We start from the raw sequence: 16,641 nt of genomic DNA, 5'->3' as shown, positions 1-16,641 counted from the left end.
TGCTAGGACGCCAGTGTACAGAACGATCAGAAATAAGAAAAATTTCGACCCAATCAAATTTAACACAGAACTTAAATACTGTAACTGGTCAAAATTGAAATTACTTCCCATAGATGAGGCAGTCTCATATTTTAATGAAACATTCCTGCAATACTGGACTCTCATGCTCCAAAAGGAATCTAGAATCAAATCCCACATAGCACCCTGGCTATCCACAGAGACCAAAACCAAAATTAATCGCAGGGACAAAGCATGGACCAAGTGGCGTACCACCAAATCACCATTAGATCGAGTCTTCTTCCAACAAATAAGAAATGAAACTAAAAAGCCACTGCTCTAGACAAGAAAAACTACTTTCACCACTTACAAAACAAAACCAAAGAACCCCAAAAGTTCTGGGCAGGATTGAACAAACTTCTCCAACCAGGAAAATCCACCACACCCACCCCAGAAACTCTACCTGATAAGAACCAAGAAGAAGTAGCGAACAACTTTAATATATTCTTCACGAAACCATTCAGTCACTAGCTAGCCAGCTACCCGCTCCCTCCACCACCCCTAAAACACCACACCCAAACCCCAATATCATTCAACCTACAACCCATATCTACCAATTACATTCGAACCCGACTAAAAAAATTAAAGCCAACTTCCCTCTCAGCTGATCTTCTACCAGCAGAATACCTGCAAATTGCTGCAGACGCAATTGCTTACCCCATATCAATCTTAATAAACAGAACCATTAGTGAGTCCACAATCCCAGCAATATGGAAAATATCTCATGTCATACCCTTCATAAAGGTGGAACATCCACTGAACTTTCAAACTACAGGCCAATAGCCATCTTATCTCCACTTGCAAAATAATGGAAAAGTGTGTGCATAAACAACTAATGTCCTATCTCATCCAAAACAAGCTATTAACTGAATGTCAGCATGGATTTAGACCCCACCATAGCACGACAACTGCCCTTCTCTCTTTTACTGAAAAAATCAACCATCATCGGAACAACAAAAATATCTCCTCTGCACTCTTTCTAGATATGTCAAAAGCCTTCGACATGGTAAACCACCAGATCCTTCTCACAACCCTAGAAACCTTTCACCTAGACACCCATGTCCTAAACTGGTTTCAGGACTACCTAGTAGGCAGACAACAAGCAGTTATATGGCAGAACAAGCTCTCATCCCTACTACCAAACAGCATTGGCGTACCTCAAGGGTCCATATTAGGACCTCTTCTCTTCTCAATATTCATAAATGACCTGCACTCAGCCATCCCCGAAGCCACCTGCATCCAATATGCAGATGACTCTACTATCATCTGTTCCAATCCCACACTGGACAACCTTCTAAAAGCCACCCAACACTGCTTTACCATAGTTGAAAATTGGCTAACAGACCATCACCTCATATTAAACCCAAAAAAAACCCAACTACTCCTCTTTCATCCAACTAACCCTACACCTATCACTCAATTTACTATCCAATCCAATAACGGAACTACTATCTCTCCTACCACAAATACTAAACTACTAGGAGTAATTATAGATAATAAACTCTGATTTGACACCCACATTAACCAAACTATTAAGACAGTAAACAAAAAACTAGGGTCTTTATATAGATTAAAAACCTTCCTAACTCCAGCAGCTAGACTAGCCACTGCCCGGTCACACCTTCTATCCACACTACTATATGCCTCCCCCATCCTCTCTAACCTTAATAAATCAGACCTAAATCGTCTCTCCACTTGTTATAACCACATTGCCAGATTCATCACTGCCCTGCCCTACAGAACACACCATTGTATTAACCTAAAAAAACTTGACTGGCTAGAACTCCCGAATCTTCTCCAAAAATATCAACTTGCAGAAGCCTTTAAAATCCTAAAACACCCAGAGAACACTCCTGCTCTAAAAAACATACTAACCCCTACACCAACCTTAGTTCTCTACGCTCATCTGACAAACTCCTAATACAAACAAGCAAGGCCCACAACATAGGTGGGGACAGACTGTACTCTAATGTCATTGGAAAGGTGTGGAACTCTCTCCCAAATAAATTAACGTTTTCACCATCACTAGCTCTATTCAAAAAGGGCTAGAAATCCACCTTAAATCGCATTGGATATGTCCTTGTATGAACCCGGACTAAGATTACCATGAGAAATTCTGCACAGATATGGGCAATTTTTGACTAGGAAGGATTTAGTCGACTAAGGGTCTACTAACCTGTATATAATGAAAGTAATCAAATGTAACTTCTATTGCTGCACTGTTATCTCTCTATGTACATGTTTCCTGTCCTTTGGCTTGCTGTCTTCTGTCTTTTATTATATGTCATTTTAAACCTGTTGGAGCTTTTCTCCCCGGGACTCCGCTGAAAATGGACATGTATCCAGTCGGACTATCCCGGTCAACAAATGTAAAATAAATAAATAAATAAATAAATAAGTTATGGAGTGCCTGCGAAGTGAAGGATTTGGTGTAGAAGGTCTAATACAGATTACATCACAGTATAATTGAGTGAGTCCCCAATGTAAGGAGAAACAGGAAGATCAGGAAACATCTGAAGAAGAAATATGGACACGAGAAAGAAAAAGAGATTTAATATGGTGCAATATTTATGCAAAGGAGAAAGCAAAACTAACCAATACAAAAAGACCAGCACCAAAGATATTTGAAGAAAAATACAGGCAAAGGAATCAGGATATGGAAAACTTTACAGTACAAAAACTAAGAAGACAAAGAGGAACAGTAGAAAAGGAGATTATTAATGAATGAATAATAAAGAAATAGAAACTGAGGTTATGGAGTACCTACAAAATGAAGGATTCAGTGTAGAAAATCAAATGCAGAAAGCGCCACAACAGGATAGAGCAATGGATATCCAAATTAAGGAGAAACCAGTGGAGCAAGAAGCAAATTGGTCAGGTGCCATATCAAGATATTTTGGAGCCTTCCACAGGAAATCAATATAAACGTTCAGTTGAACCTAGACAGCAAAGAAAGGAACAGGAAACTGTGGAAACTCTGATGCAGTCAATGTTGAGGAGTGATAGGCCAGTGAGTTCCCATATGACAGAGCAACAGATGGCACAGGATGAAACTGAAATGTGCCAAAGGGAGATGCTATAGAACAATCTACAGAATGCCCGCAGGAAGTGGAAAACAAGGCAAGTGCCCTCAGTTTGGAATAAAATGAGCTAAGAGAAGGGTTGCTTGATTTAATAAACATGGATAGATATATTAAGATCAATGAAGGAAATGGATTGCAGAAGGTCAGTAAAACCCAAAAAAGTCAGAAGTCTGATAAAACAAATGAATGTAGTAATTAGAACTGTCCATAGAGATCCATGTGATGCAACAAAAAGTAAACAGGATATATTACTGTGCTGCTAAATTAATAACTGATAAAGTTCTACCACAAGAACATAGGGTAGTGAGAGAAAGGAAGGGGAGAAATCGAATACCATCATGGGAGTATCGAATAGAGAAAACTGTAAAGCAATTAAGCTAAGAAGTGTCACTGTTAGAGGAATATAGATGAGGAAACGGCAAAAAATGCTAAGAAAGATAGATGTGATTAAAGCAGTGCAAAGTATTAGAACAGACCAGGATCTATCATGCACTATCGCAAATAAACTAAAAATTTCAGCACAAGCAGATAAATATAAAGGAAAATTACAAAATAAACAATTTATTGGTGACCCAAAAAGTTTTATAGAGAATTGGGAAATAAGGTAAAAGGAATAGAAAGACCACCAAAAAACGAGGAAGTAGATACATTTTAGAGAAGGATCTATGAATATCCTGTGGAACATAACAAAGATGCTAAATGGATAGAAGAAGTAAAAGAAAGAATAAGAAGTTTAAAGGTACAGGATATGAAATGGGATGAAGTAAGAGCCAGAGAAATTGAAACAAAGTTAAGAAAAGCCTTTAACTGGAAAACTCCAGGCCCAGATGTAGTATCTAACTTTTGGTAAAAAGTATTAACATCAATGCACGAGGATTTAGCCAAGAACTATTTATAAGCGCACCCCAGACAGACACCAGCCTGGCTAACAAGAGGCAAAACTGTGCTCCTTCTTAAGAGTGAACCTCAAAGCTACCCTAAAAATTAGAGACCAGTAACATGCCTTCCTACGACGTATAAACTATACACGGGAACTGATGCCGACAGAGTTTATAGTAATTTAGAAGAAAACTCAATTATGGCAGTAAAAAAAAGGGCAACAAAAGAAAGTCATATGGAACAAAGGATTATTTGTTGTTAAATAACGTCATACTGGAGAAGTGTAAAAAGGGGAAGAATTTAAGTATGGCATGGATTGACTGTAAAAAAGCATTTAATAGTATCCGACATTTATGGATAAAAGAGTGCTTAAAAAGATACACCCTACACTGATTGACTATATTACAATGACCATGAAACAGTGGCAGACCACTTTGCAATTAAGCTGTTATAAAGGACAGATTATTGTCCCAGGGATAAAAGTTCAAAGGGGGATATTCCAGAGTAACTCTCCGTCACTGTTGCTATTCTGCCTTGCCATTAACACATTGAGCTATTTACTTAACAACTTAGGCCATGGCTACAATTTGGCTCTTAAAAAACAACAAAGTGTAAAGACTTCTCATCTTCTCTTTGTCATTAATTTAAAACTGTATAGCTCATCGGGTGAGGAACTGAAAACACAGCTGCAGGTTGTCAAAACTTTTCCAGATATAAGAATGTCATTTGGTTTTGATAAGTGTGCAAAAGCAACCTTTAAAGCAGGAAAATTGCAGCACCAGGAAAACATCGGTTTGGGTCAAGAATGTGATATAATTGAACTTGAGCAAGAGGGAGTGTATAAATATTTGGGAATTGATGAAGGATTAACAATAAAACATGAACAAATGCGAATAAAACTTAGTAAGGAATACTTTAGAAGACTTAAATTCTGAAAACAGCGTTAACATCTGGCCCCAAAACGTGTTGGATAGATTAGATAGGAAAACAAGAAGGATGCTTCACGCTCATCAAATGATTTATAAAAATCATTGTATACTAAGATTATATATTCCCCATTCCGAAGGAGCGATGGGCCTCCTTGAAATTGATTACATGTATAGATCTGCAATCATGGTACTCCACGCATGTCTGCTGACCTCACAAGACCCAAATGTAGTGAAAGTTTTTAAACATGAAGAGAATAAACTTAAGATGACTTCTCTGCCTAATTTAGCGGAAGCATATCGGCGTCAAGCAGGAATGGAAATCAAACCAGAAGTAGATAAAAATCAGGCAGCAACTGAACGTGCCAAAAAAACCCCGAAAGAATATAAGGTGTAGGACCAGATGAGATGGCAAGAAATATGGAAGATGCATAAATATAGCTGCAAGTATAGAAAACCTTTGTAAAAACCTCATGTTGATCAGGAACAGACACAGGAATGGTTAAGGAGAAGCAAATTCAAACCAAGAGATGAAATATTAATATTGACAGCCCAAGACAGTGGGCTACGTACACGCTGGTTTATAAAGTCAATTGAACATGTGATTGAAATGGACAAATGTAGGTTTTGTAAAACCTAATTAGAAACAGTCTCACACCTCGTTGTTGGTTGTGACATATACTAATGGCAGAAGGACAGTATATTGAAAGTCATAATAATGTGGCAAGACTGTTGCACTGGGGATTGTGCAAACATTATGGTATTGAAGTGGCTGAAAAACACTGGAAACATGAGCCACAAAGCATCATAGAAAATTATGAAGTTTATATCACATGGGATCACCCATTACCAACAGTTCAAAAAATAAATGCTAGAAAACCGGATGTAGTGGTCCAAGAAAAGAAGACAAAAGTAGCATTGATCATTGAAATTGCTACACCCAATGAGTACAGTGTCTTGCACACAGAGAGACACAAAGTCATAAAATATCAGGATCTGCAGGCAGAAACGAGAGCAATGTGGAAGAAAGATGCCCAGACAGTTCCAATAGTAGTTGGAGCAACAGGTCTTTAAAAAAAGAATCTACAGTCGTTTTTAGATACGTTACCAATCCATTTAACTCCATACAAATTGCAGAAGTCATTACTGGGCACATTGCAAGTGCTGGAAAGAGCAGTTTTGACTGACATCAGTGATTGAAACAATACTAATTTCATGAACTTTAATCATACTTTGACTTGGGAATGGGGTCCATTCTCGTCATAGTACTAGAAACCCAAAAGATTTGGAGAAATTAAAAAAGAGAACAGATGTATGTTTTTGTAGAACACCTCAGTCTTGCCTACCATTCACCTTTAAAACTGTTTGTGACACAGATGAGCATGCAGTGGGGACATGTGACATTTCACTCCACCTCTGCAGCAGGTGAACCAATGTCCTGCTACCTATTCGCATTTAGGATGTGCCTCTTTTGAACTTTTCTCGCCTTCACCAGAGTTCTGTGTGTATTCCCCCCCAAAGTATGGGCATGCCCTGCCTTTCCTTAGTTGCACAACCCCAGTAAATTTAGTGTATCCCTTTGTGATGTCATCTTAGGGGGGTAACATAAGATGCATCCATAGATTTTAACAGAAGCATCTGCACATGCAAGGTGAGGTGCCCATACCTCTCGATTTCTCTATTTTGACATCACTGAGGTTAAAGTTTGCTGTTTACCCTCAATGGCACAATCTTAGAGAGAGCAGTACTTTTTAAAAAACATGTGAGAAAATGAGTGGATGAAAACATTCACTGATGGGGTGAAAATGCTATTTGGTGCTTTGTGCACTGTATACAGTCGTAGCAAGGTAAGATATTCCCTTTTTTTCATGAACAAATCACTTAAATCAGTCTGCATCAATGCATGTAAATTTAATTAGTTAGAAGTTTTTACTTATGACTGGAGACCAGCTATTCCTAACTGGATGCATACATGTTGATTTCTAACAAACTATTGTATCCTCCTAAGGAGGGGACCTGACATTGCTTTTGTTAATGCCACCTCATTCCCCTTCCAGTACATTAAGGAGCCCAATGTTCGAGGGTTGGTTGATGACTTGCAGCGTGGCTTTACCATATTATGTAAATTCCTTTCATGTGCCAGAGCCTGAGGATCAGGCAGTAATAACCATGACCATTTATGTGCATTAAGTACTAATGTTTTCCATACTGGGATTCTGAAAAGTGTTTTACTTATCAGGAAAGGCTAGTATCACTATTCCCTGTACCACATGTCATACAGACTCTTGAGGAGAGGTCTGTGCCGTGCCTTTCTTACCCTCAGGGACCCTATTATTTGTGACCTTCTCCTTCTCAACATAGCAACTAGTATTGCAGTAGAACAGGCAGTCTCAATTTACATCAGGCACTAACGAAAACTAAAAGAAGAGGTAGGTTCATTAAGATAGCACATCCTTTCGGGGCACCATAAATTTTTACTGGGATAGCGCCCACAATCCTCCTGGACATGGGCAGTCATCACTATATGTAATCTTGGGTATTGACTAGTACTTCTGTAGTATTACATTGGGTTGAAATGGCTAGGATTAAAATGGCCTCCTGGTCAATATCTTAGTAATCTCCTATGATCCTTTTGTTCAGGAGCAGACTTCTCTTGCATGTCAGGCATGACTTAGACAAATGTATGAGTGCCCCAAGATGCACTCCAGACCTTACCTTCCTTAAAAAGGTTGTTAGAGCCTGAGTGTGTTTATTGGGAAGGAATCCAGTATCTCTGGTTTAAACAGCCTTGTATTCCATATGATTATTGACCAAATGACATGGCTGCTTTGGGCATGCTGTTGTAGAATCATTTTCGGAGATAAGACAATGCTGCAGGCCAGGGATAAAAGTAATAAATAAGGTATGAGCTGATGTTTACAGTAAATCTGATTTCTTCTTTTATTCTTTTTTAGTGAATAATTTGAACTGTTTTTTTTCTTCAGAGAATCAGTGCTGCAGATGATGCAGGCTGGCCAGAGGGTCGTAGATAATCCCATTTACCTCAGTGATATGGGAGCAGCTCTGACAGGAGCAGAATCACATGAGCTGCAGGATGTTCTTGAGGAAACCAGTGTAAGAAAAAAAACTTGTATATCAATGGTAACACAAGTGAGCAGAATGGATTACTGAACATATTTGTTGGATACACTGTACATACACATTTTGTGTTTGTATGCTTGACCAGGCACCAGAGAAAGTGATGAAGTTGTGACATATGTAATGGAGCTACTGACTGGAGTTTAAGATTGGTTGAGGAGAATGCTGTGAGGCTTTTAATAGTCTAGTAGATTGCATGGAGCCATTAGTTTATTTTGTGTGATTCCATGTAAATGTGTGTATTAGATGCGTATACAGTGATGCACCCTAAAATGTACACTGAACAGATATTATTGCACAGCCAGGGTGCTGGCAGATGTGAACTGAACAGGTGAGAGCCCTGCAAACCTTCCTGTGTGACAGTACCTATTGAGTGAGCAGCACTTTGCTTGTTAATTCAGTTATGAAGCAGCATATGTATATATATATATATATATATATTTTTTTTTTTTTTTTAATATTATGCAGGCATTTTGGGGATGGAGTCTCATTCTTGGATGTGCATTTATGCTTTTTTAGAACATTGCTTTTAATTTAGATTCCTCAGTTTTCTGAGCCCATTTCATATGTAGATGTGTATGGAAGTAGGAAATGGGACATTCTTACCACTCCTGTCAGCAGATTGTAATTGAATGGTTCCTCCACATCAAATTACCTATTACAGTGATCACAGGCTCAGATTACTATGAAAAGCAAATTCATCATTTGTTTGCCAAGTTGGAGGCCGTACAGTCTTGGAGAAGAGGAAATATTTGCTGTTATGTAGAACCAGCTGATTCCATTGCTGTGTTTGTGCAGCCTTGGAATTAACGTATCATTTGTGGGGGACTTGCTCTCTGTGTAAAAAAAAAAATGATATATATATATATATATATATATATATATATATATATATATATAGTTTGTCTTTTTTAATTTTCATTTTTTTTTTTAAACTTTGTTTTATTATTAAAGTTTCCCTAATAAACACATTCAAAAGCTGAGAAAACTAATAACCTCATGCATATCAAAACTAGCCCTAAGTGGAGACATCCACCCCTACCCTAGCCCTACCATCTCCAACCCCAGTCCTCATAATCAGACTAGAAACCACAACTTCTCCCATATCACAGCCAATAGAAAGCCAAGTGACTTCCTTCTACTAAGCCTAAATATTAGAAGTATATCCAAGAAAGTCCATGAACTCCATGCCACCATAGACTTGTACTCCCCAGATATAGTCATCCTGACAGAAACTTGGCTAAACCCTCACATTACCAGTGAGCAAATACTCCCTACCGGTTACGGCATACTGAGAGCAGACCGACTAAACAAGAAAGGAGGCGGTGTAGCTATAATATTTAAACACCATGTAAATATCCAGATCTTAAAATCATCAGCTCCACAAATAGGCAATGAAGAAATAATATATACCAACCTCAAAATAAACCAAAACAAAACCATCAACATAATTGGATGCTACTTCCCACCTGGCCAGAACATCCCTCCACTAGAAAACCTCCTCAGCTGGTCTACCCACCATCTCCCCCAAGAAACTATAATTTTAGGTGATTTCAGTATTGACTGACAGTCCTGTTCTGGCAACCATCCGACCCATCATGTAAATATTCATGGCTTCACCCAACTAGTCCAGTCGCCAACCAGGATAAATAAATAACTCCAGCAAGCACACTACCCTGGATTGAATACTAGTCAGTAAGAGCCCCCAGCCATATATAACAGGCTGCTTATCAGATAGCCTCAGTGATCACTCCCCAACATTCCTACTCAAAAAATACCTATACCAAGCTAAACCTGTCATCTACCATCAAATAAGTAAAAAACTAAACTTTAACCCACTCACATTCATCTCATCCCTCAAAGAATGTAACTGGCATCCTCTAAAGTACCTCAGTCTTGATGACGCAGTTGAATTTTTTACTACTACCTTCCTGAGCATCCTTAATTACCATGCCCCCATAAGACTTTCCAGAACCAAAGCACAACCCTCCCCATGGCTACAGAAAACCACTAAGTCAGAAATGAAAAACAGGTATAAAGCCTGGGAGCACTGGCGCAAAACCAAAACTCCCTCAACTAGACAGAAATTCCTAGAACTACACAATAGAGTCAAAAAGCTAATAAAACAGGACAAATTCCAATACTACCAGTCTGCCCTAGACTCCTCCCAACACAGCCCCATACAATTCTGGTCCTCCATAAACTCCATCCTCCACCAAGGTAAAGTCAGTACCCCTCGTCCTAACATCCCTCACTCCTCCGAAAATATTGCTACCTCGTTCAACACACACTTCATAAAAACCGTACTATCACTTGCTAAAAATAACCCCCCTCCCCTCCAATCCATACCTTCAACTAGTAATCTCCCCACTGCCTTCTCTTTTTCTCCTGTACCTACCTCCAACATAAAAAAAAAACTCTTAACTAACCTTAAGCCCACCAAATTAGCAACAGACAACCTCCCAAGTGAATGCCTACAAATCGCAGCTGATGCTCTGGCCTACCCATTATCCATCTTGATTAACCGATCTCTGTCAGAAAGTTACGTTCCCACACTGTGGAAAGTATCGCATATAATTCCTCTCCACAAAAGCAGCTCCTCCACAGAACTAACCAATTACCACCCCATAGCTATTCTCTTTCCACTCTCCAAAATACTAGAGAGATGCATACACTCTCTGGTCTCAGACTACCTCCTTACTAACAACCTCCTTTCCAGTACTCAGCATGGTTTCCGACCAAACCATAGCACCACCACTGCCTTACTCTCCTTTACTAACACTATCCTTCAGCATAATAACAATGGCTATCTCTCCTCTGCTACTTTCCTAGACCTATCTAAAGCATTTGACATGGTCCCACACAAACAACTTATCTCTGTACTCAATAACCTATCCTTCTCACAATCAGTCACCAACTGGTTTCAGAGTTACCTGTCTGACCGCCAACAATCCATTGTATGGCAGAATGACATAACTCCCCAACTACCTGTCTCCATAGGGGTTCCCCAAGGATCTATCCTTGGACCCCTACTCTTCTCTGTTTACACCAATAATCTAGCCTCTGCCACCAAACATGGCACACTAATACAATACGCAGATGACTCAACCATCATCTGCCCAGCCCAGTCCCTACCCAAACTGCAAAAATTCATACAGGAAGCCTTTTCCTCTGTTGAAACTTGGTTATCCGATGCCCAATTAATACTCAACCCAAACAAAACTAAACTACTCATCTTCCAACCCACCAAACATACTCAAAACAGCTCTCACTTTAACATAACAGCAAAAGACAACACCACTATATACCCAACTGAACACACCAAATTGCTAGGGGTGGAAATAGACAAACTAAAATTTGACTTTCACATATCCATGATCATAAAAAAAAGTCCACAAAAAACTAGGAGTGTTATACAGAAATAAGCAACTTCTCACCAAAGCAGCAAAGATTTCAATAGCAAATTCCCACCTTATCTCCACCCTACTTTATGCCTCTCCAATATATATACCAACCTAAGGCAATGCAATCTAAATAAGCTAGAGACCTGCTACAACAAAATTGCCAAATTCACCACAGGGGCATCCTACTGTAGTCACCACTGTCTCTCACTTGCTGAACTGGGCTGGCTTGAACTCCCTCACCTCCTTCAATGGTATCAACTCTCACTCCCCCACAAACTAGTAAACCATCCACTAAATGTCACATCCCTTCAGAATCTACTACAACCCTATCGCACCACCAGACCACTAAGATGCAGCAACAAAAATCACTTGCAGATCACTAAAGCCAATAACTCTGCTGGTGAAGCACTATTCTCTTGTGCCATAGCCAAATTATGGAACTCCCTCCCACCCACAATTATCTCCGTACCATCATGCACCCACTTCAAAACTTTACTAAAAGCACACCTAAAAACATGCTGGCTATGCCTTTGCAACTCCCACTCTAATATCATCCACCCCATCCAACCACTACCTTTCTTTCCACTCCACTAACTACCTTGATTATAGCAAGATCAGATACTCATAAGTCAGTACTTATTATACAGCAGGAACTTCTTATTGTAACATTTGTTAATGTCTGTTATGTACTTCACAGATAAAGATTCTAATTGTCTACTGATGTACTATGTTCTTTATCTGTAAATATGTTTGTAATTAATTGCTATGTTAATCAAATTGTTAATCACTATGTAATCCAATGTAACTACTGTCTATTTTAACTGTGGAGCTTTTCTTCCCGGGCCTCCGCTGAAAATGGACTTATATCCATTCGGACACTCCCAGTCAACAAATGTAAATAAAAATAAAAAAAATATATATATATATATATATATATATATATATATATATATATATATATATATAAATTAGGTGGTGTTTGGTTTAACTATATTGAGTTGCTGTACAGTCCTGGCAGATTTCTTTGTGTGATCTGTGTTATTGTATTTTGCTGGGAGATTTTTTTATGTGAGCGAGCTGTTATTGCATGATCCTGGGAGATTTCTTTGTACTAGCTGCTTTGTGGTTTGGAACTTGCCAGGGATTATGATGTTAGTGGTTTGTCAGTGAATAGATTAGTAGTTGGGTATCCTGTAGCCTTCATATGAAGTCCAAGGATATACTGGAACCAGGATGTAAGCATATTTCACATACTCGGATAGTTCCTGTTTGGCTTAAATACTGTCTTCATAACAGTGTCTTGTCCACACATCCCTTCCAGGGTACAGGCTACAATATAATCAAAGATTAACAGGCTGCAGACATGTCCAGGTTCCAAGGAGTGCCAGTGATTGCAGGCCTCTACCAGGCCCTGCTGTCAGCTCTAAAACAGGTACTTCTACAAAGTATAATCCACAGGTTGCCAAGTTCTCTTGCTCCACATTTCCATTTTGTCTTGTCAAGTGATCCTTCACTGATGAATTAACTTCCTTAATACAGCCCCTTAGGCTACCCCCTTTCATATTGCAGCAACTGGCACTTAAAACCCTTTGAATTAGCTAATTACTGGAAAAATGTTCCCAGACTATGTACATTCTGAGAACACAAAGGCACATGCACATCTTCAGAAAGCAGAATGTTACATCTTTCGCCTTCCCAGCACAAAGCTAGGGTCTTTGAAATCATAGTGGTGGATTGCAGGTCCTGCACATCCCATCAGCATTTTTGTTGACAAGTTTGGATCTGTTGGTCACAGTAAACTGGAAGGGCAACAAGGAATAGTGTCTACTGACACAAGTTTTGTATTACTGTCAGTCTGCTTATGTAACAGTTACATGATCTGTTATCACATGAAAGCACCTGGCTAACAGCACTTAAAGGCATTCAAGGCCCACTGTTTTGCAAGACACTATCTTTCAGTAGCAGAGTATCTCCAATCCACATTGCTCAGCATTCTACTGATCTAGAACAAAGGGGTCTTTTACCTTAAATGTCTTGGGATAGTACTGTTCCCATTCCTACCTTACTGGCAGAGTTGGCACAGAGGGTTAAGGCTGTGAGCTATTGTTACTATGGTATAGGGTTTGATTCAGTCAGCCCGCATTTGCCTGTTGTGTGATCTTAAGCAAGGCTCTTAAAAAGACATTGCACCTGGATTGGCCCTGAAAAGGGGCTGTGTGTCCACTGGGCTGACCTGGTTAACTAACTGGTGGTGGTGTTATTATTATTATTATTATTATTATTATTATCATTATCATCCTCATCATCATCATCATCATCATCACCACCACCACCACCACTACTACCACTGATGTGTCAGTGTAAAAGGGAAACTCTTTGGTAAAATCACTTATTAGCGCAGGTTCAGATCAAAGGATCTGTCTTGAGTTCATTAAATGGTCTCTGTCTGTCTGTCTCAAATCTTGGCAGGAGCTTTCCCTCTAGTGAGTTCTGTCAATGGGCATTCAGTCTCAAAAGTAAACAAAAACTTTCTGTGGAACCCAGCTGGTCAAAGGAGAGCTTTAGTCTGTTTCATAGTGGAATATACAGGCCAGTTTTTATATGGCCTCCCTTTTTCTGGTTCTTGTTTTGCTTACCCCTCTTCCGTTAAGGTGTATATTAATTAAAATGCTTTTCTTCTACCATACGCATGCATTTACATTCAGGCCTGCCTGTCTTGTAGGTTCTAATACAAATTATTTTATGGCTAAGTGAGACTCCTAGTCCTGTGATGTGACTACATCATTCAGGTGTTCTCAGCGTATCAGGGATGAGGCTTCATGATTTTGCCCATTAGCCTCTTAAAAGTGGCTTGGGTTCCATGGAAGCCAGATGGTATACTGTGTACTGAACTAAGCCATCAGAGCTTACAAAAGCTATTTTTTTCCATTGATAAGTGTTGACTGCCAGTATCCTTTTGTCAAGTCTAATATTGTCAGGTGTCGAGCTTTGCCTAATTCCTCTATAACCCAAAAAGTTCTGGGTGTGGGAGAACTCTCCATCTTTGATGTGCTATTCAGTTTCCTAAAGTCATCACAGAATGTGATACTTGGGGCTGTGCAGTATATTCTGGCTGCTGCAGTCACTGTGTGACTTTACTTATAGTTGATTTATGTATTTTTAAACTTTTTCTTACCTTTTTGTGACACTAGTACATTGTAAGATCTCAGTTTAATATTCACTCTGAGTCCGGCCAATATTACACTCTCACAGACATTTCATTTCTTAAGAGAAATTCTTTTCTTCCTTTTTTTTTTTAAACACAGACTTTTTTTAATCTAAACTGCAAGTAGAGACTTCCTGGTCTGTCCTCTACGAACTTTGTACATTTATTTAAAGTATTTGTTGACTTTTCTTGACCTGGAAGGTCCGACTGGGGAAAAGCCCCTTTTCATTAGAGACCCAGGAAAAATGTTCCATAGTACAATTTTAAGACATCATTTACAGCTTGTAAGATTTTTTCCCCCGATAAACATCTTTATTAAATTATCACTTATGACATAGTCAATCTTACATTTATATTAACGAAAAACAACATTGATTCCACTTTAGTTGCAAACATTATACATCACAAACATCATTGAAACAACTGTAGCTGCAAACATTATACATCACTTATAATCCATACAGTCATTGACAGTTAAGTATTATATAGCCCCTTCAAATCCTGCCTTTTAAACCTTGTTTCTTCTCTGTATATATTGTTCCCACAATTCCATTTTTTCTATGTAGTTTGCTCTGTCCCTTTTCTAAAGATCCCAATTTCAGTTGTTTTATCTGTTAGTATATTCACTATTTCTAGTAAAGTTGGTCTAGACTTTGATTTCCAGTTTCTAATAATTGCTTTTTTGTCAGCCACCATACTTAGGACTCAGCAAAGCTTTACTGTGTCTAGGTAGTTCGGATTCTGTATCATAGTTAAAAAAAAAAAAAAAAAAAAAAAAAAAAAAAAAAAAAAAATTCCCCAGTCCATCCAATCTGCTCACTAAGCATCTCCGACAGAGCGGTTCGCAGGCAATGTCTAAAGTTGGCCAGCTCATTACACTCACAAAAAAATATGTTCCCAGCCATCTCTTTCTTGCCCTTCACTCCTCCAACATTTGTTATCCACCTGAGGAAGAATTCTTAGGAATCTGGAATATAAAAATGCCTGTGTAAACACGTCCAGGCAAATATCCTAAATCTTCTAGAATTTGTTGCATATTTCAGAGATATACATGTATCCCCCCATTGTCTTCGTGAATTGCTTATCCAGTCTCTCGTCCCAATCCTTTCTAAGCTCCTCAGATTGATTCTTATAATTATCATGCAATATTTTATATGCTGTACTAATTAATGTTGGCTTCTGTTCTAGATTCCATTAAAAACTCTACCAGTGCTGGTCTTTCATTTAGGACCCCCCCTATTCTGTATAGTAAAGTTTAGAAGTATTAGAAGTGAATGGTATGATATCCCTGGGACCTGTACTTAAATTAAGAGCAGCAAAACTCTAACAAAATAAGTCCTAGGAAAAGTAATTACTTGTTGTCCTTTTATTATTTATTTTTATTGCTAACTTGAGAAGTTTTTGGTTTTTAAATCAAAAAAATTTTAAACTTGTTCATATTGTATTCTTACCCATATTTATGGGGTTTTGTATTTAAGGATGTTTATAATGATGGTACATAACATATACTAATACACATAATAAAAATAATTTTAACAAGTTTTTTAAAATAACTTTTAAAGTTTAAAGATTGTATGCACTTTAAATCAGGAAACCAATTAGATTGTTAATTGGTTTAGGTATATAAGGTATTGTGGGGAGGACCTTGTATGTTTCTGATGAAGTTGTGTGACGAAAACGGAGTGAATAAACGTTAAAGCTGTGGTAATATTTGTATTTATTCCTGCAACAGCGTGGCTGGAGCTATAACCAGTTTGAATCCTACTACCTGTGGTTTGTGGTTACTTGTGGATGTACATCTAGGAAAGAACTTTTGTCAACAATTTTACACTGAGACGAACTGCTTTTGGAAGTGCCAGTGTTTTCGTTTGTGTCCGTTTTACGTATTACTAGTTTTACCTTGGACACATCCTTTTTTGTGGTTAAAGTTTAGAAGTAGTTGACATAAT

The 16,641-nt window shown here is 38.5% G+C and overlaps 1 protein-coding gene across 1 annotated transcript in view; it reads left to right on the top strand.

Moving 5' to 3' along the window:
- The window catches only part of LONP1 (lon peptidase 1, mitochondrial), an 843,750-nt gene that overhangs the window by 260,118 nt on the left and 566,991 nt on the right, over positions 1-16,641 (top strand). Inside the window, exon 6 of the mRNA XM_044090626.1 lies at positions 7,930-8,059. Coding sequence (XP_043946561.1) covers positions 7,930-8,059 — 130 coding nt within the window. The remainder of the gene's footprint in view (positions 1-7,929; positions 8,060-16,641) is intronic.

The sequence above is a fragment of the Protopterus annectens genome, chromosome 13.part0, assembly GCF_019279795.1.
Source record: "Protopterus annectens isolate FY-2018-M chromosome 13.part0, PAN1.0, whole genome shotgun sequence".
Lineage (NCBI taxonomy): Eukaryota > Metazoa > Chordata > Ceratodontiformes > Protopteridae > Protopterus > Protopterus annectens.
This window is presented reverse-complemented; position numbering and strand designations above follow the sequence as displayed.